This window comes from Stenella coeruleoalba (genome assembly GCF_951394435.1).
Source record: "Stenella coeruleoalba genome assembly, chromosome: 20".
Lineage (NCBI taxonomy): Eukaryota > Metazoa > Chordata > Mammalia > Artiodactyla > Delphinidae > Stenella > Stenella coeruleoalba.
The window spans coordinates 7,449,816-7,472,618 of record NC_137166.1 but is presented as its reverse complement, the minus strand read 5'-3'; the positions used below and the strand labels follow the sequence as shown (position 1 = coordinate 7,472,618).

Sequence of the window (22,803 nt, the reverse complement as noted above, 5' to 3'; positions counted from 1 at the left end):
ACCTCTTGTGATGGGGAAATCACTACCAAACACTGATGCCCAACAAGGCCTCCTGCTGCACATGAAGGCAGAGTTCACTACAAAGAGCTCATGGCTCACAGTCTGCTGACACCTCATCCAACAGGAAGTTCAAGGCCCTGCTGTGGCCATGGCTGGAAGCTGGCTTCCAGACTGTCACAGGTCTCAGAAACACCCGGCGAAAGGAACACTGGCAGGATGGCTGCTAGAAATGAGACTGGGAAGAAGGGCCCTGTGCCCAGCAAAGAGGAGGCACGCGTGCCTAAGGTTGATGCCCACGAGACAACTGGCACCCAGGGTGGGCACCTTCAACCAAACGGAGTAGCTAAGTCTGCTCAGACTTAAATCCTAGCCAGACACAATTTTACCAATGCTAAACATTTAACCTTTTGGAAAAGAGCTCTTTAAAAACAATAAAGTTGGAAGACTTTCATAGAGTTAACACAGCTGGGATTTCCCCAAGCTCTGTCTGCCCTCGCTGTGCCTTCAACGTTTAGGCTCCAGAACTGCCACACTGCAAAAAGAGAAGTCTAGCGGCACCATTTTGCCCTAATTCCAAGAGAGTCTAAGAGAACAGAGAAAATATGATTAGAATCAATGATTTTATTGAGGGAGATAAGTTACTCAAATGTCAACGGGCTGTAGGCAAAGGGAACAAACACGTTAGAAGTCTCAGGTGCGGTGGAAGAGGAGCGAGAGTACTAACAGCCCTGCCCAACCAAAATTCCAGATCCAGGGCTTCCATACTTCTCCAAGGCTCGATTTCTCATGGGTCACTTTCCATTCAAAGGATTCTGAAGACCAAATGCAATGGGATTCCTTCAACTACCACCCAAGAGTCTTTGGGTCTTCTCTCAGCCAAGGCATCCAATGAAAGTATGATCTATTTTTCAGATTCCTCTGGAGGATTAAAAAGTCTCTTTCGCATTGCATTGCCGCGCTCCCTGCTCTTGTTCCTCTTTTCCATGTACTAGAAAATAAAAGGAAGAGGGGGAGAAGAGAGACAATAGATTACATCATCATTTACATACGTTAAATATTTAGATATATTTGCAAAATAAAAATAACATTTTTACTGACAAAATTTCTACATGGCTCTTATTTCACTGAATCTGAGATTGGAAACAGTGACCTTAGAGGCCATCTAGTAAAATTTCATTCAATACAGTACAGCACCTAACTCCTAATAGGTGCAGAAATATTTGCTGAGTTATTTCCTCCCAAAACGTGAATTCAATAAATATTTAGGATGGATGAGTCCTGTCCCTGTTCTCCAGAAGCTCACAATCTAGCGTGTCATCTAACCTCTACTTGAACACTTCTTAATCAGGAGGCTCCCTACCCTGAGAGGCAGCCTGTTTAACTGTTGGACACTTCTACTTGTTCCAGAGCTTCTCGTGTTGAACCAAGTGTTTCCCTGTAAATTCTCCTACTTCCCTCTATTTCTCCTTGCCTGCTACAATCCTCCAAATATCTGATTACAGGTAACCCACTCACTATCTCTTTTACAGGCTGAACGCTGCTGGTTTCTACAACTGTTCCACAGAACACAGCTTCTGCCTTCTAAAGTCTTATCTGTAAAGTGCCTTTTATACAACACTTTAATATGAATAACCCCTTATAAAAAAATACCACACCAGAATTAAATACTCTAGTGCTCTAAACAAAGTCCGGCAGATATGGACTACAGTGGGCCTTCTAGTTCTTATGACCTAAACACACCATATTTCTATAAATATTGCCAAAAGAGTAACTGGCTGTTAGTAACCATATTATCCTAATGGTTCATATGGAAACTTATAGTCAGCTGAACTTCCTAGGATTTTTTCATCATGAATAGTCATCAAACCCAATTCTCCCCAAATCTTATGTTTCTGTAATCGGTTGGATCTAAATGTAGTTTTCACCTTGGAGGATTTTAGCTTAGTATTCTGATCTGGCCAGCAGGTTATAACTAACAGGAAACCCAGAGCCTGGCACTGAGAAAAAGTACTTGTTTAAAGCAGAGAAACGTGAATGTAAGTGGTTTCATACGTGTATATTTACATGCTTATAATAAATACACCAATAAAGACATATTTTAAAGATGCAAGAGGGGTTCTTAGGCAGAGTGGAAAAAAAGGAAAAGCAAATTCAAGTTGAAAAAACTGAGTATATGTGAATAATTGGACATCAAAATCTTTCAGCTGTCAGAGATATGGAAAGAAGCCATAGAAGCAAAAGATTAGTGACAGAGCACTAACCAAGGACTCTGGCTGCCCTCCCCTGAGTCCTGAGATTAACACCTTTGAGTTACTTCATCTTCTGGGCCAGTAAGCTCAAATGTAAGGAGTTGGGTTAGATAATCGTTAAGAAGTTTTCTCGGTCTAAAGTTTTGACTGAAGAGTTCTAACATATCTTCTGGAATAGTAGCAGTTTTCAAACTTTTTTTTTCCTCATCAAAGGGCCATTTCAAATAACAGATGAAACACCAGGTCCCTTTAACCAAAACATTCCTTTTATCCGTCATACATTAATTTTCTTCATAAGACTGTCGGTGGGGAGAGGGGAAGGGCGTTTCATTGCTTTAAAAGGTTAAAAAAAAAGATGCTGTAGAACATGGAGGGATACCTGCTCTGAGAAAAATATTTGATATCCCTCTTTAATCATATGAAGCCTCCAACAATCAGGTTCAAAGGAGGGTCTAATGGGTAAGTCTTCAGAAGACAATACTCTGTAGCAGGCCAATAAAATAAGGCATAAAGCAAATTAAAACAGAGTGTATATTAAAATACATGTTACGGTATCTCCAAAGGGAGTCAACATGGCCCCTGAATAAAAGAAGAAAAAAAAAGGATAACTATAATGTTATTCACAAAACACCACCAAACAACGCAGATAGTATGGAAGGTCAATTAGCCAAAAACCAAACCAAACAAAACAAGTAAGAGAGACAAAAGAGGATGCTGCAAAAGTAGTATTAGCGATTATTTCAATAAAAAGAACAAAAGCAGCAACAAAGCAGCAAAGAGAGCATCAGAAAGAACTGGCCGGACCTTTTTTCTAGTTAAAGCTTCAAAGAATGAAGTACTTAAATGACACATGAAGGAAATGGTAGGAGGAGAGCATTAGAAGCAGTAAATGGGAAACTGGGAAGCATTAAAAGCAGAGAGGAAATAAATGAGCACAGGTTTGGAGAATTGAAGGATGAAAGAACAGACAGAAAAACATCTATAACTCAGGTAATGAAGCAATATAAAAAACTACATAGAGGACTTAGAAAGCAGTCAAGGAGAAAACCTGACATTTATACGAAAACAGACTCAGACAAAATAAGAAAAATATCTACACATTCTTCTACCAAATAGGAAAAAAAAATTTCATCTGAGGATCTAATCACCAAACCAATGGCAAAATCACTGAAATGTAAGGGAAAAAAAAAATCTAAACTTAGGAAAAAAGCTATCTTATACAACTGAAAGCATGTAAGAAACAAACAGCTATACCAAATAAAACACTATGGGTTTTATTTTTCCATAATCTTACTAAAACAGGAACACAGCCCTAGGGTTAGTTTCCATATAAACTACCATTTACATATGATGAAAAAACTCTTTTCAAAAACCAGTTTAAAACACTTATACCCATTTGTTCACACAAAGAAAATTATCAGAACTCCAGGAAGTTTTTCAAACAGGAAAGATGCTGTAAAGAGATTCCAGGAAGGGCGGGATGGCGGGGGGAGAGCCCCAAAGTGGAAAACACAAAAAATGATTCATAGGTGCTGAATGGCTTCAAATATCATATCTAATACCTTTCAGTATGAGGCTCACAGGGGAAAAAACGTTCAAAAGTACAGAAAACGCAAATTGGAGGGCAGATTTTTAGTAGTTATATATTTTTAAAAGTTCTGGACCTAAAATATCTGATGAACAAAACAGAAATGGAATTAAATTTCTTTTCAAAGATTTAAAACGCACTCTGTTCAGTTTGCAGTACCTGCAAAAAAGACAATAAACTTTGGCCGTTTGCCCAAGTCCAAGTCATAGCCTAAAACTCTATTCAGGAAACGAGTCTTTCCAAACAAGTCAAACTAGATCCCTACGGGTTGTACATACTATAATTATAAAGAAATTCAAAATTTTAAAGCTGGAAAGAGCCTAAGTCTAGCCTCCTCATGTTATACAAGGAAACTGAGGCCCAGAGAGTTTTAGTTACCTGCTATAGCTAAACACTGACTGACAAGTCTTTCTGCTGAACAGCTTCAATGTCCTAAACCTTAAAAATCCATCCAAAGGCGTTACAGTGACTATTATAAGATAGTTGTTTTCATTTATGTACATGCAATAAAAAATCAGCAATGTCCCCAAACTGTCCCCAGAAGATACTTTCATTTCTCCTCTTGGTTTTAGGGGAAGACATACATATAAAGTCAATTTTTGGTGTTATACAAAAATTTGCAAAAAACTCAATATTGTTCCAAGATGTTCTTTTCTATTGTTCAACCATTTCCATCCTTTAACATTTTCCTTACCTCATTCTTCAAGCATTTTCTCATCTCCCGATCAAGATCATTGCAATGACCAAAAAATTTCAGAATGCTGTGCTAAAAGGAAGAAAAGGTGTAAAATATTTCATCCTATAATATGCTACGGTCTCTGGCACACAGAATTGAAACACTTATTCCTACAGAAATGGGTTTAATGGGTCACGTTGTCAATAAGCAAACAGTTAATAGTTAAGCAAATAGTTAAGTCACAAGTATAAAATATACAAATAAACAGGCTTATTCTGGCATTCCTACAAAAGAGGAATAAATGCTCTATAGGTAGAAATGAAAAATAAAAAGACTTTTCTTTGATAAAAGAGAAGACTATTAACCTGCCAAAACTTCATAATGACCGAGTGAAAAGCATTTTATTACCTAATACCCTTTCTTTAAGGGCATGTTATCCATCCTCTATTATAGAGTGATGTCAAAGGGCAGTGTAGCCATATTGACACGACCAGTAACTTCCTTCACCAGCAAACACTCCTGTCCCATAGAAGAGTTACTTATGGAAAGCTTGGTGCCAAAGCCATTCTCTCATTTGCCTCCATTCAAAATGTCATCAAAATAAATTAGAAACACATAACACTATTATTAGATGGCCTGTAAGGGCCACATAACCAAGCCAGTAATTCACAATATAAGAAAATCAATGTCTGAATTCAAAGTCTGCTTTGTTTGAAAAGCAAAGATAAAAATCTTCTAGTGGTTTCAAGTCCTGTGACTATTATCATGGCAAAAAGCATATATGCTCCAAAGCAGATAATCAAGAACCTGAATTTTAGTAGGGCCATAATTACTGTGTTTGCACGTCACGATTTTTATGGGCAGGTCGGACAGCATGGTGATCTCCTATAATGACATGCCATAAATGCTGAACTTGTAACAATGAGCACATCTTTTCCTTTTCTTTGTAATTAAGGCTTTCATGGAAACCAGACAACACATAATTAGTAATAGTCATGCTACTTCTTTTTTCCCTGTTTCTTCACCACTTTAAATGTACTTTTCTGGTCCACATTGAATAAATGGTCAGAGTTTTTCTGGCAAGCATTTAAGATCTCCTACTGATTACCTAATTACCTTTTCAGGATAAATATTTCCTGTGTATAAACTACCTCCTTGACAACAAACAGGGACAATGCTTTTTCACACACCTTCTGGCCAAAGAGAAATACCAGAAAGGGTTAAACTTTTAGAACGTAAGGCAATATTTCATAGTTTAGTTTATATTTATTCATATCATCCCATACACATACATCTTATTTTAAAAATTCAAGACAAAAACTAATTTATATTTTCACTTTCACCTCAACATTAGCCCAAATGAGAATTATACTCTTGTGACATTATGTGAAAAACAAACCCAAAACGCCCCAGTGGAGTTGGTAAAAGAAATGCCCATGGACTGCACTTCTCTTGTATACACATGCATAAGCCTCCAGTGCCTAGTGTCTGTTCATAGAGAACAAACTGGTAGAGCAACTGATTGAATAAGTGAATCAATTAGTCAGTGTCTGGAAGACAGTGTCCCAGGCACTAGGGACACAACAGTGAGCAAGGTGGACCTGGGCCCTACTCTCACAGCTCAGAGTCAGAGGAAAGAGACAAATCATGAAGTGATTGCTATAAAGCAGCGGTTCTCAAAGTGTAGTCCCCAGGGCTACCCAAGACCTTTCCAGGGGAAGGTAAAATCTATCTTCCTAATAATTGAAGATCTTATTTGCTTTGCTCACTTTCATTCTCTCACAAGGGTACAGTGGATTTTTCCAGAGGCTACATGAAGTGTAATATCACCACAGATTGAGCGCAGAGACAGATATGAGAATCCAGCTATATTCTATTAAACTAAACATTAAAGAGAACTGCAAAAATGCAAAAGCAATGTCACTCTTCCCACCGTTTTTTTGTTTTGGAAAATAAGGTATTTTTTACGAAAAATAACTATTAACATGTAATGGGTTTATTATTATAATTTTTAAGTAAATTAGTATTTTTCAATTTCTCAGTTTTAATTTCTAATTCACTAAATATTGGTAGATATAGTCCACATAAACAAAAGTTCTTTGGGGTCCTCAATAACTTTTAAGAGTGTGCAGGAGTCCTGAGACCAAAAAGAGTAAGAGTAACTGCCATAACGCAGGAAATCTATTCTGTACAGTATTACTGGAGTACAGAGAATCCGGGTCAGGAAAGAAAAGGAAGAGGAAATGACAAATTAAGCAGAATAAAGCCTGGAGGATGATAAAACCTGATCAAGCAAATGAGAAGTTGAGACAGTGAGGAAGGCTCTAAGTTAAGCATAGGAAAAAAGCAAGTACAAAGGCTTAGAAGACAAAAACATGCTCCAGTACAACTGCAGACAAGAACACGCAGGAAGGATGAGGGGCGCGGGGGCGGGGGGGGGGGGGGGGTGGCGTGTAGTCAAGCCCAAGAGTAAGTAGGGGCCAGTACATGAAGGCCTCGAAACACAAAGAAATTTTAGAGTTTATTCTACAGGCAAAGGGAACCATTAAGGGGAACAGTGATTAAACTTACATCTGAGAGAGCACCCCAGATAGAGCATGGAAAGTGAACTGGGACAGAAAAGAGGACAAAACAGTCATGGGACCAGGTGGCCCCAGTAAGATAATGTTGGAATCAACTGGTGTTAAGAACAGACATATAAATCAGTGGAACAGACTAGAGAGCCCAGAAGTAGACCCATTCACATATGGTCAGCTGATTTTTGACAAAGGCACCAAGGTAATTTAATGGGGAAGGGACAGTCTCTTCAACAAATGGTGCTGGAATAGCTGGGTATCCACAGGGAGAGAAATAAACCTTGACTCATACCTCACACCATACACAAAAATTAACTTGAATCACAGACCTAAATTTTAAAAGCTAAAACTATAAAACTTCTAGAAGAAAAAATAGGAGAAAATCTTTGTGACCAGGAAATATACAAAGATCCTTAGAACACAAAAAACATAAACAATAAAAGAAAAAACTGGTAAATTAGACCTCATCAAACTTACAAACGGCTCTTTGTAACACATCTTTAAGAAAATAAAAAAGGATGCCACAGACTGGGAGAAAATATTCACAATACACTTATGAGACACAGGACTTCTATGCCAAATGATAAAAAGAATTCTTACAACTCAATAACAAGACAAAACAACCCAATTTTAAAATATGGGCAAAAGACGTTATATGAATGGCCAATAAGTACATGAAAATATGCTTAAAGTCATCAGCCCCCAGGGAAACACAATTTAAAACCAAATAATATACGATGACACATCCATAGAATGGTTAAAGTTAAAAAGACTTACAATATCAATTCTTATTAGTTATCTATTTTATACATATTAGTGAATATATGTCAATCCCACAGCATCAATTCTTAATCTAGATGTATGGCAGAAATAGTTTACCGAAAAGCATATTGTCATCAACAACATTCTTTGAACCAGTATAAATACCTGACTTCACAGGTCATTGGCATTCCTTACTACCTTACTTTTAGTCTTAAAATTTTACTCATTTAAATAATACTATTATTGGAATCTGATATATCTACAGTTTATGAATAACATGAAGGAAATAATGCATCATGCAAAGTTAAAGAAAAACACAAATGCTCCTTGTAACTGTCTCATACATCAAACACATGAAAAAAGCTAAATAGTTGACACTGGGAAAAATATCAGATTAATTTAACGCATTCCAAAAATGGGCTTATTTTCTATTTTGGTTTTAACCATGGAATTTTATTTCCATTCCACTAACAACTAAGTAAACCTGTCAAATTAGGCCAGTCATAATTTAAATCTAGTTAACATATAATTATAAAAAATGTTTCAACTTCCTTTAAACACAGAACTGTACAAGTCAAGGACAAGAAACAGGGATTCTAATTACTATATATCATTTCAGAAGCTCCCTAATAAACTACCATGCTTGATTTCTACTCATCAGAAAGGGAAATGGTTTCTAAAAAGATCACAAGCATCAATCTTTACTAAGCTAAGACCCATAACTAAGACATTATCATTTCCTTCCATTAATGGAGATAACGTTTTACATCGGTGTGCTGTACCTAGGTTTCATTTTTGCTTTATGGTCATTTTCTGAACTCTTACATTTTTGTGACATTCCTTAAGCAAGTTAATCAAGACGTTGCATTCTTCAGTATGCAAGTGTGGAGATAAGTCAGGATGCATCTTTAGGAGAAGGAGATGGAGCACAGCAGAGCAACCTGTGGATACAAGAGTGTCTTGAATATGTGTGACTGTACTTGTTAATGCGACCTAAAAGTATTTTCAGTAAGAACCTGCAGTGACTTTTATCAGAAAAGAATGCTGACCTTAGGCAAATTATTAAACTTGAGCCTCAGCTTCCTTATCCAATGACTTAACAGATTTGGCAGGTTATCAGGAGTGTTTAGAGAATATGCAGGTTCAGAAAAAAGCGGACTCCTCAAGAGACCCAATCCTGGAAATAGGTGCTCAAGCAGAAACAGCTTGCCTATACTAATAAGTGTGCCTTCAATTACTTTTCCCACATTCCTGAAATTGATTACAACTCATTTTGTTCCGATGAAATTCTACCAATGACGAGAACTGGCCTATTAATCCTTTTTAAATGTATAAGGGTTAAAGGGCCATTACTCAGTCTCACATCAGTGTGAATTAATGTAGACTGCTTTCTTCCTAACTAACATCTGGCTGAGAAAATCTAAATAAACCATGAAGAGAAACAAGAAGCAGATGTGGAAATTTTTTTCTCAAATTTAGCATATATACTCATAAAATGCAATTATTACAATGAAAACAAGAACCTAAAATCCCTGAAATTAAGTTTAATTGCTTCATTTCACAAAGAAGAAAATTAGCAGCCAAGGTCTAAGATAAAACATCATTTTCAGGTTTTGCTATATTTATGCAGCACTATTCACCTATTCTTTTCTTAAACCTATTCTTTTTAACTCAGAAAAGATTACTACACATCCACCAGAATAGCGATAATCACAAAATCAGACGATACCAAGCACCGGTTAGGATGTAGAAGAAAGGAACCTTACTCATTGCAACTGGGAACGCTAAATAGTACAGACACTTTGGAAAACAATTTGGCAGTTTCTAAAGAAGTTAAACACAAACTTAACATATGACCTGGAAACTGCACTCCTAAGACCACACCCAAGAGAAATGAAAACATATATCCCCACAAAGACTTATATGTGAATGTTCATAGCATTATTCATAATAGTCAATATTGGAAACAATCCAAATGTCTAATAATCAAGTAATGGATAAACAAATCGGTATATCTATACAATGGGATACTACTACCTAGCAATTAAAAAGAATGAACTTATACATGTGCCAACATGGAAGAATCTCAAAAGCACTAAATTAAATGAAATAAGCCATATTCAAAACACTGGAATGTATGAGTCCATTTATATGCAATGTCTAAAAAGGCAAATTTGTAGAAACAAAAAGCTGATCGATGCCTAGGCCCAAAGGTGAGAGTGGGGATTAATATGCAAATGGCACAAAGAAAACTCTGGGGGACGAAAATGTTCTAAAATAGGATTGTGGTAATGGCTGCACAACTGTAGCTTACTAAAATCACTGAATTCACTTAGAGTGAGCGAATTCTATGGTATGTAAATTATACCTTAATAAAGCTGTTAAAAAAAGTTCCAAGAAATTCAAACTGCCCATCAACATCCCACTCCCGACAAATAAAATCCTTAAAAATGACTAAACAAATAATTGCAGAGAATTATACTATACTTATTTCAGATTTCAAGTGATAAAAATATCAGAAGATCACTGTTCCACTGAGTAACTACTAAACACACACACATACACACACACACACACACACACACACACACACACACACACACACACACACACACCCACACACAGCTAAAGATCACAAATCAGGCCACTGTGCCAAGTAAGTATTTGAGTATTTGAAATGGAAACTGGAAATGCAGCCAAGTTCAAGTTCTGTTTGCCTGTCACTGACAACAAAGTCTTTTCAATGATATAAAAATTTTGCCTCAGAAAAACGAGGTCTCATACAGTGCAGCAATTTAAGTCATCTAATATTACACCAGTATTATATACCTACACTTATGTATATATTAGTTATCCTACTTCTGCCTTGCTTATTTTTTCTGAAGGGAGATGTACACTGGTTTAGTCACCTAGAAAATGCCGTTAACATTTTATTCTGTAAATATATTTGACAAAAGATTCTTGCATATTTCTATCACCCAGCCCTCAAATGTGTGCTTTTACAGTTCAGAAACAAGCTTCTGATGTACTGAAATGACCTCTCTCATTGGTAAGGTAAAACTTAAGAACACACTTGGCTGCTGAGATAAATATACACATGCACCTTGTATATAAGCGTAAATGTATATCATAATAGATTATTTTTCCTCCCTCCACAAAAGTTTACTTCAAACATGTACGTTACTGTAGACCCAGTCATGGTGCCAATGAAACGTCTTCCTGTCTACCTACTTATCCTAGGTGATTGTGTCAAACAAGAAAATGGTTTCATATAGTTTCCTTTTCCTATTCTTCTTGGTGAAAGCTGTGACTTAACCTAAAGCTCTAAACACTTACCTATCCCTTATCTAACAAATTCCTTGCTTTATCAATCATTCCCCTCTTGCCTCCACCCTATCTTTTTAGTTAGATATTCTCTTCTTCCCTTTTCCTTCTATCTACTGGCTTTGGCTAACTGTTAGTGTATATGCAGATGCACTGCTGTACTCTTGGGTGTAATATACAAAACATAACTCTAAAACAATGGCATTGTTCTTAGAGCACATTTAAATGAGTGCTGACACCCTCCAGTAGTCATCTTTAAAAGCTTATTCTACTAACACTATTGTAACTCAAAGTAACGTTTTATGAACTGAATAAAACCTAAATATATATTGCATATGCTTATTTTTAAAATTTCATCAAAGCCATAAGAATATATCCACATTATTAGAGTAGAAAATAATTTCTTGAACACTTAACCACCTGCAGGCACAAGTCTTATAATCCTCCCAATAACCGGAGGAAGTAGGTACCTTTTTAAGTTCAGTTGAACCATAAGAAAGAGCTTTTTTGTAGGTCAAAATACGCATTAGTCATATTTTCATAGCAAAACTAAGCCCCGGGTCACACAGTAAGTGACAGAGTTACTACCCAACGTAATCTCCCACCGTGACAGATTTTTCCCGCATTCAAAATAGGAAAGACATGCCTTCCCAGCAGTTTGTGAATGAAATAAATTCAGATAGAAAAAAACTATTTCCCAAAGAACCTCTGGTTAGCTACAACTTCAACAGGGACTAATTCTAGGCCTAGATTCAAAGAAGTCAATGTAATATTATCCTATATTATTAGAAATAGAGGATCTGTCTACATCAAGAAAAAGAAAAGTATTGTGTTTGTCCTGATCAGCCATGTCCAGAATACTGACAATTTGAGTACCCCCGGGGGGAATGCTCAGGATGGAGATGGCTCTGACACTAGGCTTAAACAGGAAGCCATTCATGAAATTGGGAATATTTACTAACTTAGGGAAACCCACAACAGTGGAGACAGATAAAAAGAACAGCCTGGTTAAGTATGACAAGTAATGGATTTGAAGGGAGAAGATGTGGGTCTGAAGGCAAAGGCTGTGGACACAGCTATTCACAAGTTATATCACTTTGGCTAACTTAATCTGAGACCTAAGTCTCTTCTTCCATAAAATGGAATTAGCTCTTGACCTATATCATGAGGTTTAAAATAACATATGTGAGAGTATCTGATATAGTGAAGAGTGAGTGCGACAAAGGTAAAGTATTATTAGTATATCTGAAATGCCCTGTCACCTGATGGGAAAGGCTGAACTGAACTGACTCTGAGATGTGTCCGAGGACAGGACTGGAAACCAAAGTGTGGCAGTTACAGAGGCAGTTGTCATCTTCCTGGAGCTGTCCAACAATGAAACAGGCTGCTGTGTGAACTTCTCATTAATCTGTCCTAATGTGCCCAAGAGACTGGCTAAGTTAATTAAGGATGTTACAGAGTATATTCTTACGTTGCATCCTTACCTTTCTTCTCAAATCTAAGTTCACAATTAAATTTAAGCCATTGCCAAAAATAAAATTTGCCCTCAAGGAATAAACGCTTGTTACTACTGATAACACAGAAAACAATCTCAAAAGGCAGCACCAAGGTAATTATGAACATCAGCCGCACTATTGAAGCAAAGGTGAAGGGAGTGTTCATTGGTGACAAGACTTTGTGTACGGGTATTTGCAGTGAGAAAGACGGATAAATTCCATTCAAACTGTTAGTTAGTACTAAGTACTTAGTTAAACACAAAACTTCAGTCCCACTTTTACACTGGCATTTTGAAACCATCAGAACGGTTTACTTGTCACAGCTACAACTCTTCCTTCCCCATGCCAATCCCATCCACTTCCTCAGGTATGCACACATTGATACCACAACAGTCCACTTAAACTCTTAAAAATGTTCATCTGTGACAATTTGATATTTTGATAACTGGCTAATAGGCCCCTGCAAAGCAACTGTAACTTTTACTTGGAGGTAAGCTGGGAGGGTTTAAGCAGTAGGGTGCCCTCACTAAAGATATAAAAACTATAGTCTTATTTTATTCACTGCTTCACCTTATTCTACCAAGACCCTGAGGTAAAATTTTTCTAACGAGTATTCTATGATAGGCAGAAGACTTCAACCACCAGGTGGCACAATTTTAGAAAATAAAAAAACCGAGAGTAAGAAATACATTAACTAGTGAAGAAAAGGGAGGAAGCATTCTAATAACACATTTCAGCAGAACTATGATCACAAGGGGGAAACCCTATATTTTAATGCCACTTAGGCTTTCTTTAGAAAGATTTTGCTATTGTGTGGCCCCACCAGAAAGAAATTTACACTACAGTTATAATTTCTAATGTCATTTTAAAACAAGTCCAGAAAAGCTCTTGTTCAGAGTCTGAAGAATCTGTTCTCCAGGAAAAATGATAAAATAAGAGTTAATGCTTTCTAAAAGATATTTTTTTAAGTCTAATTTCAGAAAGCACTGGAATTAGTTAAGTGAATGTTTCTCTACTTCAAACTGCACCACATTCAGTAGAGGTAGCAGACATAGCAGGGGACTCCCTACCCTACCCACTTTTACTTATCACAGCTGCAAAGTCACCAAATCTAAACAGATGCTTTTGAGTGACAAGTGCTCCCAGAGTATAGACCATGCCCCACTGCTACTGACAGCAACCCACATAATTTCTTAAGGAATGTGCCCGGGTGCAGCTTTCCCTGAACTAATATTTACCAGCACTTACTTGGTGCTGAGCACTCTGTCAGACCACTTGAATTTCAGAGGAAAAAAAATTAGTCCATGAACTTCAACGAACACACAGGCTAGTGAGGGAAGGGACATTCCCCTAAATGCACATAGTAAATGCCCAATAAATGTTTACTGAAGGTTGAATATAGGATTACCATGGATTTGAGAATTGATTCAGACATCGACATAGTTATTTTTTTTAAAAAGGTGGGAAATGAGGGTCACTTTAAATCAACCAAACAAGTGCAGAAGCCTGTGTGGATAGAAACGGAGACACAAGGGGTGTCACAACAGAATTCCTTTGCCAGCGCAAACTTCTTTTATGCATTTAAGTCTTCAAATGAAGGCTTCCAGAACTCGGATTTACTGAAGACTCTTCATAAACCACTTACTGTGAAACGACAAGCTCAGTAATCTTGAAACCCAATAAACGAGATTTGAATGTCACTTTCCTTGAAAAGCGTACTGAGGGTGATCTCACTGGATTCTCGCATCGCAAGACGGATTGGTGGGAACTTTCTCTGAAGCTGAGATGCGCCCTAACAGGCTCCCACCTACCACAAGCAAATCCTAAACGCCTGGATACCCAGTAACAGTAATCATCACACAACGTACTGAGCGCTCACCACGTCAGACACGGTGTTCAGGGCTTCCCTTCTCACAACCGAGGCGCTGGGTTATACCCATTTCACAGGCGAGGAGGCTGACGCTCGGGGTGAGGAGGAGCTCGCCCAAGGTCACAGGCTCGAGAGCGGCGGCGAGGCCGATTCCCGCAGGCAGTGAAGGTCTACACCCAAGCCGGCTCTCAACTACCAGCGCGCGTCCCAGAGAATGCCCGAGGGCGGGGAGCTCAGGACGACTCCAACGCCCCGGCAACACCCAGCGCAGTGGTCCCAACCCCCCAGGCGGGCGCGAAGTCCCGGCAAGATGGCACACAGCGGGGCGCGCGAGTTTGGGATCTGAGGGGGGACAGGTGAGTGTCCCGCGGCCTCCCCTCACACCTCGGCCACGAAGAGAGCGCTCCTCGGAACGGCCCGGACCCCCGAGACTCACCCGACTGGCGGCCACACCCGGAGAGCGGAAGCGGTATTCACCGGCGAAGACTCTGCACCCAAAAGCCGGCGGCCAGGGCGCCGGAACCCGAACAGCTCCGGGGGGCGAAGGTTCCGCGCCCTCCACGCCTGACCCCGCGCGGTCAGCCTCCACCACTCGCCGCCCGATGCGCATGCGCCATCCGGCCTGGACAGGCCCATTTTCTGGCGCTGTAGGGGGAGAGAGAGCGAGTCCGCGAAGGCGCGGCAAAGCCTGAACTTTAAGGCGAACCGACGAGCCAGATTTCGTGGCTGGGATTAAAGCATTCAAACAATATTCTCTGCTAAGAAGAGTGAGGCGGGGACTCGGAGAGTTTCACTTCCGTCGCTCTCCCCACACGGTCCCCTGTGCCGAGGGTACAGTCCAAAGTTTTGGCTCCGCCGGGAGGGGCTCCAGGGCGGCGGGAACTGCAATTGGTGGCTTTGAAGGTGCAGCAGGCGGGAACATCTGATGAGGAGAGAGCCGGCCGGCGATGTGGTACGGTAAGAGGACCCCTGGCGGCATGGCATCGGGCCCCCGAGCGTGGCGGAAGCCTTGAAAAAGCCACGTCCCACGCCTCTGAGGCGACTTTTTCGCGACTGCCGCAAGTCCCAAGGTGTGGGATTGGCCCTTGCTCTCGGGCCGGAGGCTGGGGACTACAGTGGAGGCTGAGGTGAGGAGGGCGATGACGCTGGGCCGTGACGTCACATCCGCCCGTGGTGGGGCGGGGCCTCACGTAGGGTCTGCGTCACGCTGGAGCCGCGCCGAGCTGTCACCGGCTAAACTATCCCAGCCCTGGGTTGCTGCTTTCCCCAGAGTTGAGTGTTCTTGTTTTTGGTTAACCTTGGCGTCCGTCCTTTTTAGTCTTTGCAGCCTCTCGCATTACTCCTGCTGCTCCTTGTGGCAGCTCTTAGGCTGTGCAAATTTCCAGGAAAGTTACTTAAAAGGGACCTTTTTTGTCATGCGTTCATTCAGCTGTTACATCTCGAGCACCAAGCCAAGCACTGTGCTAAGCGCTCAGATGTAAAAAGAAGTTAGCTAATCACAGGGAATCAGAAGAGTTTAGTCAAGGGTTTTCCAACTTTATTGATGAGATTGTGTGGACTCTTTCTACCAGAATTCTTTAGAATGGCATTCCCAAAGTTTAGCGGGAATTAAGACTCTTAGTCTTAAAATGCAAAAATCTCAAGCCCTTCTCGGTCCCCCACCCCACCCCCAGTTTAAATCGTTGGAGCCCAGGAATCTGCATTTTAACAACCACCATCTCCAGTGTTTTTGATGGGAGACGTTGGCTTGATATTGTCACCGACTGTTGGACCCTAATCCTTCCCAGGTTGTTTACCTCCTCAGGCACGGCTGCTTCAGGAGAGTCTTTAAGACTTCATTCCACAAGTATTTCCACTAGACAGGTCTTGGGCTGACACTGTTCTAGATTCTAGCAATGCAGCTATGAATAAGACAAACATAGTTCCTGCCCTAGTGAAGCTTAATCAAATATTTAATGCAATAAAGCAATAAGCAAGATAATTTCAGATAGTTCTGTAAAGACAAGGTGGGGAAATAACTAGATTGGGTGGTCAGGGTAAGTCTCTCTGTGAAGAAGCATGGCTGAGACCTGAATTACAAGAGCCATGTGAATATGTGCAGAAGAACCTTCTAAGCAGGAGTCACCGCAGATGCAATGGCCCTTAGCTGAAGGGATCCTCTTGTAATAGAGAAACTAGAAGGGCAGTGTAGCTGGAGCTCAGAAAGCCAAGGAGAGAGTGGTAGATGACAGGGAGGCAGGAACCAGACAACGCAGGGCCTTGTGGACCATGGTGAGGATTTCAGTCCTGACATTAAGGCAGGTGGGCCCTGCATCTGGACAAGGAAGTGAGTCAGGCTCAATTTTCATGATGCTCATGCTGCTCCCACATTCTTAATTCAGTTATTTTTCTCTCTAAAGAACTAATCATTCCTCTTTATTTTTAACTATTGTTTTTAGTATCTTTTCAAAGTATTGGGTTGGCCAAAAAGTTCATGCGGGTTTTGCCATAAGATGTTACAGAAAAACCCGCACGATCTTTTTGGGCAATGCAATATATTCAACTACCCATATATTTTCAGAAGTGGGTGATGGTAATAAATTATATGCCGTGTTCAACACTTAAATGGTAGAAATACGTCGCAGCCAGGATTCTTTTAGGGGAATCTCCTCTATTTGCCCTTGGAAATCCCATAGCCGTGGTGGAAGCAGGTGAGATTGACAGACTGACTTCTGCCTCTAGTCATAAAGGCAGCCCTTCATGATCTCTGACCTCACCTCCTCCTCTGTGCCTTTTCACTCACCACTCTGACCTCTCTGGAGGCCTCCTTCTCCCTGTCCCTTGAAGACCCCGAGGCTTTTGCACTTGCTGTTCCATCTGCCTGGAAAGCTCCTCCACCAGCTAGCCCCATGGCTCACTCTCCCTCCCCCAAGGATTGGCTCAAATGTCACCTTCTCTCTGAGGCCTGCTCTCCATCCCCACCACCCATTGCCAGCCTGCTCCACTTTCACTGCTTCCTAACACCGCTCCGTTTTCTCCTCAGCACTTATCACTTTTAACATTTTTTGTGATTTTCCTGTTGCCTGTCTCTCCCAACTAGAAAGGACGCTCCATATTGGCAGGGATTTTTGTCTTTTTGGTTAAAGCTGTATCTATCCCCAGTGCCTAGAAAAGTGCCTGGCACACACAGATGCTCAATAATTTGATACATGAATCAGTAAATGAGTGAATGATTCACATGTCACTGCCATCAAAAGATCAAAACACTCTAGCCAGGAAAGGAGGGAGAGCACTAATTTTTAAAAACTCTAAAACATATTTAAATGTACGCTTAAGGAGAAAATAGTTTAATCCTCCTGTTGGAACACTGTTCGCAGAGCGCCTGAAAAATGGTAAACATTTGGGTGCTTGACCTACAAATCAAAATTCTGGCTAAAATATCATGCTGAAAATTCACTAAGTTACACTTTTGTGTTTGGTTAATACTTTATCGTGCTGTTTTTGGTTTTGTCTTTACGAAAGTGCCAAACAGATGGATGAAACTGTTTCCGAGTTTTTCAGGAGGACCATCTTGAAAATCCCATTGACTGAAATGATGACAATACTAAAAACCTGGAATTTTTTGTCTGAAAATCAACTGCAGACTGTAAACTTCCGGCAGAGAAAGGAATCTCTTGTTCAAGACTTGGTTCTGCTTTGTGAGGTAACAGTGTTCAAAATGATTAACCTTGAACATGATGCTACCCTGTGGTTTTTTTCTTTCCTTTCCTTAGTCCGAAAGAGATGTAAGGTAGCTGCTAGGCTGTGAAGTTAGGAGGGCTACGTACCACGATAGCGGAAAAGAAACTAATTTTTTTTTTAATTTACTTTTGGCTGCGTTGGGTCTTCGTTGCTGCGCGCGGGCTTTCTCTAGTTGCGGCAAGCGAGGGCTACTCTTCATTGCGGTGCACAGGCTTCTCAGTGCGGTGGCTTCTCTTGTTGTGGAGCACAGGCTCTAGAACACGGGCTCAGTGGTTGTGGCGGACGGGCTTAGTTGCTCCATGGCATGTGGGATCCTCCCGGACCAGGGCTCGAACCCGTGTCGCCTGCATTGGCAGGTGGATTCTTAACCACTGCGCCACCAGGAAAGCTCCTCCTCATTCATTTTTAAATAAATATACTTTATGACCCAGCAATTCCACTTCGAAATTTACATATATGGAAAACATAATTAAAAAAAGGAGGTATATGTAATATCATAATTGATAAACATTTATATACCTAGTTATAGATATGTAAATATCTATATATAAAGATGTTAACTAGCATTGTTTACACACAAAAAATTGGAAACAACTATACTTAGGAGATTAGATAAATAATGATATGTCCACATAAAATATTCCTTAACCATTAAAAAGAATAAATTAGATCTTTCTGTATAACACTGAAAGAAACTATATAATATGTAAACATATAAATATGTGTGTATAGAGCAGTGGTTCTCAGCTGGGATGATTTTGTCTCCCAGAGGACACAATGTCTGGAGACGTTTGTGGGTGTCAAAACTGTGGGATTGGGGTGCTGCTGGCTTCCAGTGGGTAGAGGCCAGGAATGCTCCTTTACATCCTAGGACAGCTTCTACAACACAGCTTTATCTGACTCAAAATGTCACTAGTGCCTGGTTGAGAAAACCTGGGATAGAGGAAATCTAGACGGATACCATAGATTAAAAAAAAAAAAGTTAAAAGTGATAAATGAGGATTAGATCGGGGGAGAACAGTTGTGAGAACCTGTAATGAGACACGAATCAGAAGGTGTATGTGTTACTTAACAGAAGAGCAGAGATGGGAGACAGGTTGTCAGTAGAGTACTGAGAGGGCCCTCATCTGCTCTAAGCAATCCTAAAATGTGCCGTAGATGGGGTAGAACCACACCTATCACCACGATTACTAAAAATGGTATATTCTCTTTCAGGAAAATCGTGCAAGTCTCAATGATGCAGCCCTTTTAGACATCATTTGTAAGTTTTGGTGATTTGTATTTACGCTTAACCAGTCCAGTTTCATCAGAGAGGCAGTTTTGTATGTAACGGCTCAGATTCTAGAGTCAAGTTGACCTGGTTTCATATTTCAGCTCTGTCACTTACCAGTCTTGTGTCCTTTGCCAAGTCACACGACCTTTTTTTAAGCCTCAGACTTTTCCTAAGTAAAATGGACATAATAACAGCTTCTACTTCGCAGGATTGTTATGAGGGTTAAATAAGATAAGACTTGAAAAGCCCTTAGCACAGTAACTGGCATACAATAAGCACATAGTTAGTGTTTGTTAGGCTTTGTATTATTATCAACAGAATTTGAAAGTAGATGTCTGCGAATGTGTTCTAATTACAGTGCAGCCTGTAAGGAACGTAAGGATTAACAGTGACCGTACTTGCACATAGAGTGGTCATGGGGGCACTAAGTGGGAGAGGCACACATGGCTCTGGGGTCTGCATGTGCAACTAGAAGGAAATTGGGCCCCCGGCTAAGATAGGAGACACTAGACGTGGACCAAGCTTGTCACAAATATCATGGATTAGTCTAGCATGTGTTCTATTTGAGGAAATATCTGCATTTGTATTTAAGTCCTTGCCATTTATCATGAACTTCTACACGGTGTTTAAAAGAATCATTAACGACAAAAAGTTTTTAATCTCCATTATTACGACAGCAACCTTATTCAAAGATCATTTAGCAGGCCATCTGAACTCTGAAACAGAGAACCAAGGAAGAAAATACCGGAAAGAAACAAAACCCTTTGGATGCTATCTTTCAGGGCAGGCATCACATTATACCTGATTACACCTGTTTTGGACAGAACTGGATAATCAAGAATTGTCAGGCCATTGCCATAAATGGGGTGGGATGGGGAGACAAGGATGCCAAGGCACCAAAAAAAGAAAAAAAAAAAAGACACAGGACAAGAAAAGTAATAAGACAAAGGCACAGCAGGTTGGTGCCCTTGAGTATTGGGGCCAACAGCTCCTCTTATGGGGTGCAGAGCACCTTGGTCCTAGGTCCAAAGACACAGGGATGCAGACCGAGGTCAGCGCAGGGATAGAGTAAAGCCAGGATGACAATGTGTTGGGACTGAACTCAGTAACTTCCTAGGCCCATTTTTACTCCAAGATACTCTTAAGTTTGTAACTCCTGGAGGGTGTCTTCTATATCATACATTCATTCATTCATCAAATATATATGTTTAATGCCAGCCAGTGGCTAGATGCTGGGACTACAGCAGTGAACAAGACTCAGTCCAATATCCCACAGGTACAAGCAGTGTAAAAATGAACATCTAAATGTATGCTGTAATGTCAGGTAGTGGTAAGTACCATGAAGGAAACTAAAGCAGGGCGGGATGGGGGGTCGATTTTGGTAGGGTGTTCAGGGTAGGCCATTCTGCACTGTGGCATTTTAGTAGAGACCAGAATGAGATGTGCAGCGAGCTAGGAGAAGAGTGCTCCAGACTAAGGAAAGCTGATAGAAACACCAGTTCCAGGAGCACATCGTCCCTGGCTTGCTGCGTAGATGCAGCAGTCTATGGAGTAGACCTGTGTGGACAGAATAAATGGTCTAAGAATAAATGCTAAATCTCTACTGTGTTGAGTAATTCTTTATGACCTGTTTTATTTGTCTGGAGTAAATTTAATCCATTTAAAATTTATATTTTGAATAAAGATCTGTATAACTTAATTTGTAAATTACTGTTAATTTTCTCCACTTTCACATTATTAAAAATATGTATTTATAAGTTGAAAGTTCTCTGATATGATAGTTACTCGAAGGTTCTCCTGATATGATAGTAATAAGCTCTTCCTCCCTGTCTCAGATACTCAATTTCATCGGCATCAGAAAGTTTGGGATGTTTTTCAGATGAGTAAAGGACCAGGTAATGTTTTCCATTTTTAACTGAACACTTGTATTTGATGTTGTGGCAATTTAAAAATGAGTAGCAGTTTGTTCCTCGTAAGTCTCTTTTCTTTCCAAATGCGGTGATTATTACTCGTGTATAAAAAAATGAGAAATATATCTGGTGACGCTCTGTCAGGGGTACCAGCAGCGTTTGTGTGATTTGATCATTACTGCTCTTTGAGGTTACACCAAATGCTTATCTTCAGGATCTTTGTAAATGTATTGAAGACACTGTAGCTCCCTTGATTCTTCTTGATTTTTCTTTTCATTTTGACAGGTGAAGACACTGACCTTTTTGATATGGAACAATTCAAAAGTTCATTCAAGAAAATTCTTAAGAGAGCATTAAAAAATGTAAGATTAAAATTTATCTGAATTTCCATAAAATTCAATTTCATGGCATCTGTGCACTTAAAATTCGCTACTACATTCTTTTTTTCAATTTGTAAGAATTTCACTTAGTAATATTCCATACTGTTCTATTCCGTATCAAAGACAAACTCTACTCGGTGTAAAAACTTTCCTCTCCCCTTACCTCTCAATTCAGGGGCACTGCTTCTTTCTCAAGAGCAGCACTGCCCGGTAGGACTGTACAACGATGGAACTGTTCTAGATCAGCACCGTCCAGGACCCAGCTAGTAGCCAAGTGTGGCTGGTGTGACTGAGAAACTAAAATGTTCGTCGTGTTTAACTGTGATGCATTTTAGTTAAATGGCCCTAGGTGGCTCGTGGTCACAATGTTAGCGTAGCTTGAGAGCACAGAAGAGTCCTCAGCTGCCAGTCTGTTTCCACAGGTACCACCTCAACATCTTATCCTAGGTTGAGGTGATTGCTTTTTTTTTTTTAATTTTTATTTTATATTGGAGTACAGTTGATTAACAGTGATGTGTTACAGGCATACAGGAAAGTGATTCAGTTATACCCATACAAGTATCCATTCTTTTTCAAATTCTTTTCCCATTTAGGTTATTACAGAATGTTGAGCCAAGTTCCCTGTGATATGCAGTAGGTCCTGAGGTGATCACTTTTTAACAGCCTCCCCTCCTTCATTCCCTTTCCACCTTACTCTGCCTTAGTCCTCCTTGCATATAAAGACATACCAAAAACTGTCCCATTCACTGTGCACTGCCCGTCCTCTCTGGCATAGCGGTGTTCCCTCTTCTCTGATAAACTCCTTGACCTGTCTCTCCATCCCCTTACCTCATCCTGTCTGTAACTGGTCCTGCTTTCTACTTACCCACCTGTCACCGAACATATTCCCTCATCTCCTTTCTTATAATGACCCTTTGTGTGTGCTGTGAATCCATCTCCTGTGTCCTCATCCAACATACCTGCTTTATTTTCCTCTGTT

At 40.1% G+C, this 22,803-nt stretch overlaps 2 protein-coding genes across 6 annotated transcripts in view; one reads left to right on the top strand and one right to left on the bottom strand.

Moving 5' to 3' along the window:
• Positions 1–631: 631 nt before the first annotated feature.
• CMC2 (C-X9-C motif containing 2) overlaps positions 632–22,803 on the bottom strand; it is a gene marked incomplete at its 5' end in the record, with an annotated part of 27,560 nt that continues 5,388 nt past the window's right edge. The window contains 4 exons of one of the 5 annotated variants that reach the window (XM_079906774.1): positions 632–988; positions 4,532–4,603; positions 8,677–8,792; positions 14,978–15,272. In XM_079906774.1, coding sequence (XP_079762900.1) covers positions 902–988; positions 4,532–4,603; positions 8,677–8,757 — 240 coding nt within the window. In that variant the 3' untranslated portion in view covers positions 632–901. Of the gene's footprint in view, positions 989–4,531; positions 4,604–8,676; positions 8,793–14,550; positions 14,837–14,977; positions 15,285–22,803 lie in introns of those variants that run through there. The other 4 variants (XM_079906775.1, XM_079906776.1, XM_079906772.1 and 1 more) reach the window with 4 other exon arrangements.
• Positions 15,378–22,803, top strand: part of CENPN (centromere protein N) — a 21,025-nt gene continuing 13,599 nt past the window's right edge. Inside the window, exons 1-5 of the mRNA XM_079906777.1 lie at positions 15,378–15,498; positions 18,043–18,223; positions 19,477–19,522; positions 21,370–21,429; positions 21,730–21,806. Coding sequence (XP_079762903.1) covers positions 15,467–15,498; positions 18,043–18,223; positions 19,477–19,522; positions 21,370–21,429; positions 21,730–21,806 — 396 coding nt within the window. The 5' untranslated portion in view covers positions 15,378–15,466. The remainder of the gene's footprint in view (positions 15,499–18,042; positions 18,224–19,476; positions 19,523–21,369; positions 21,430–21,729; positions 21,807–22,803) is intronic.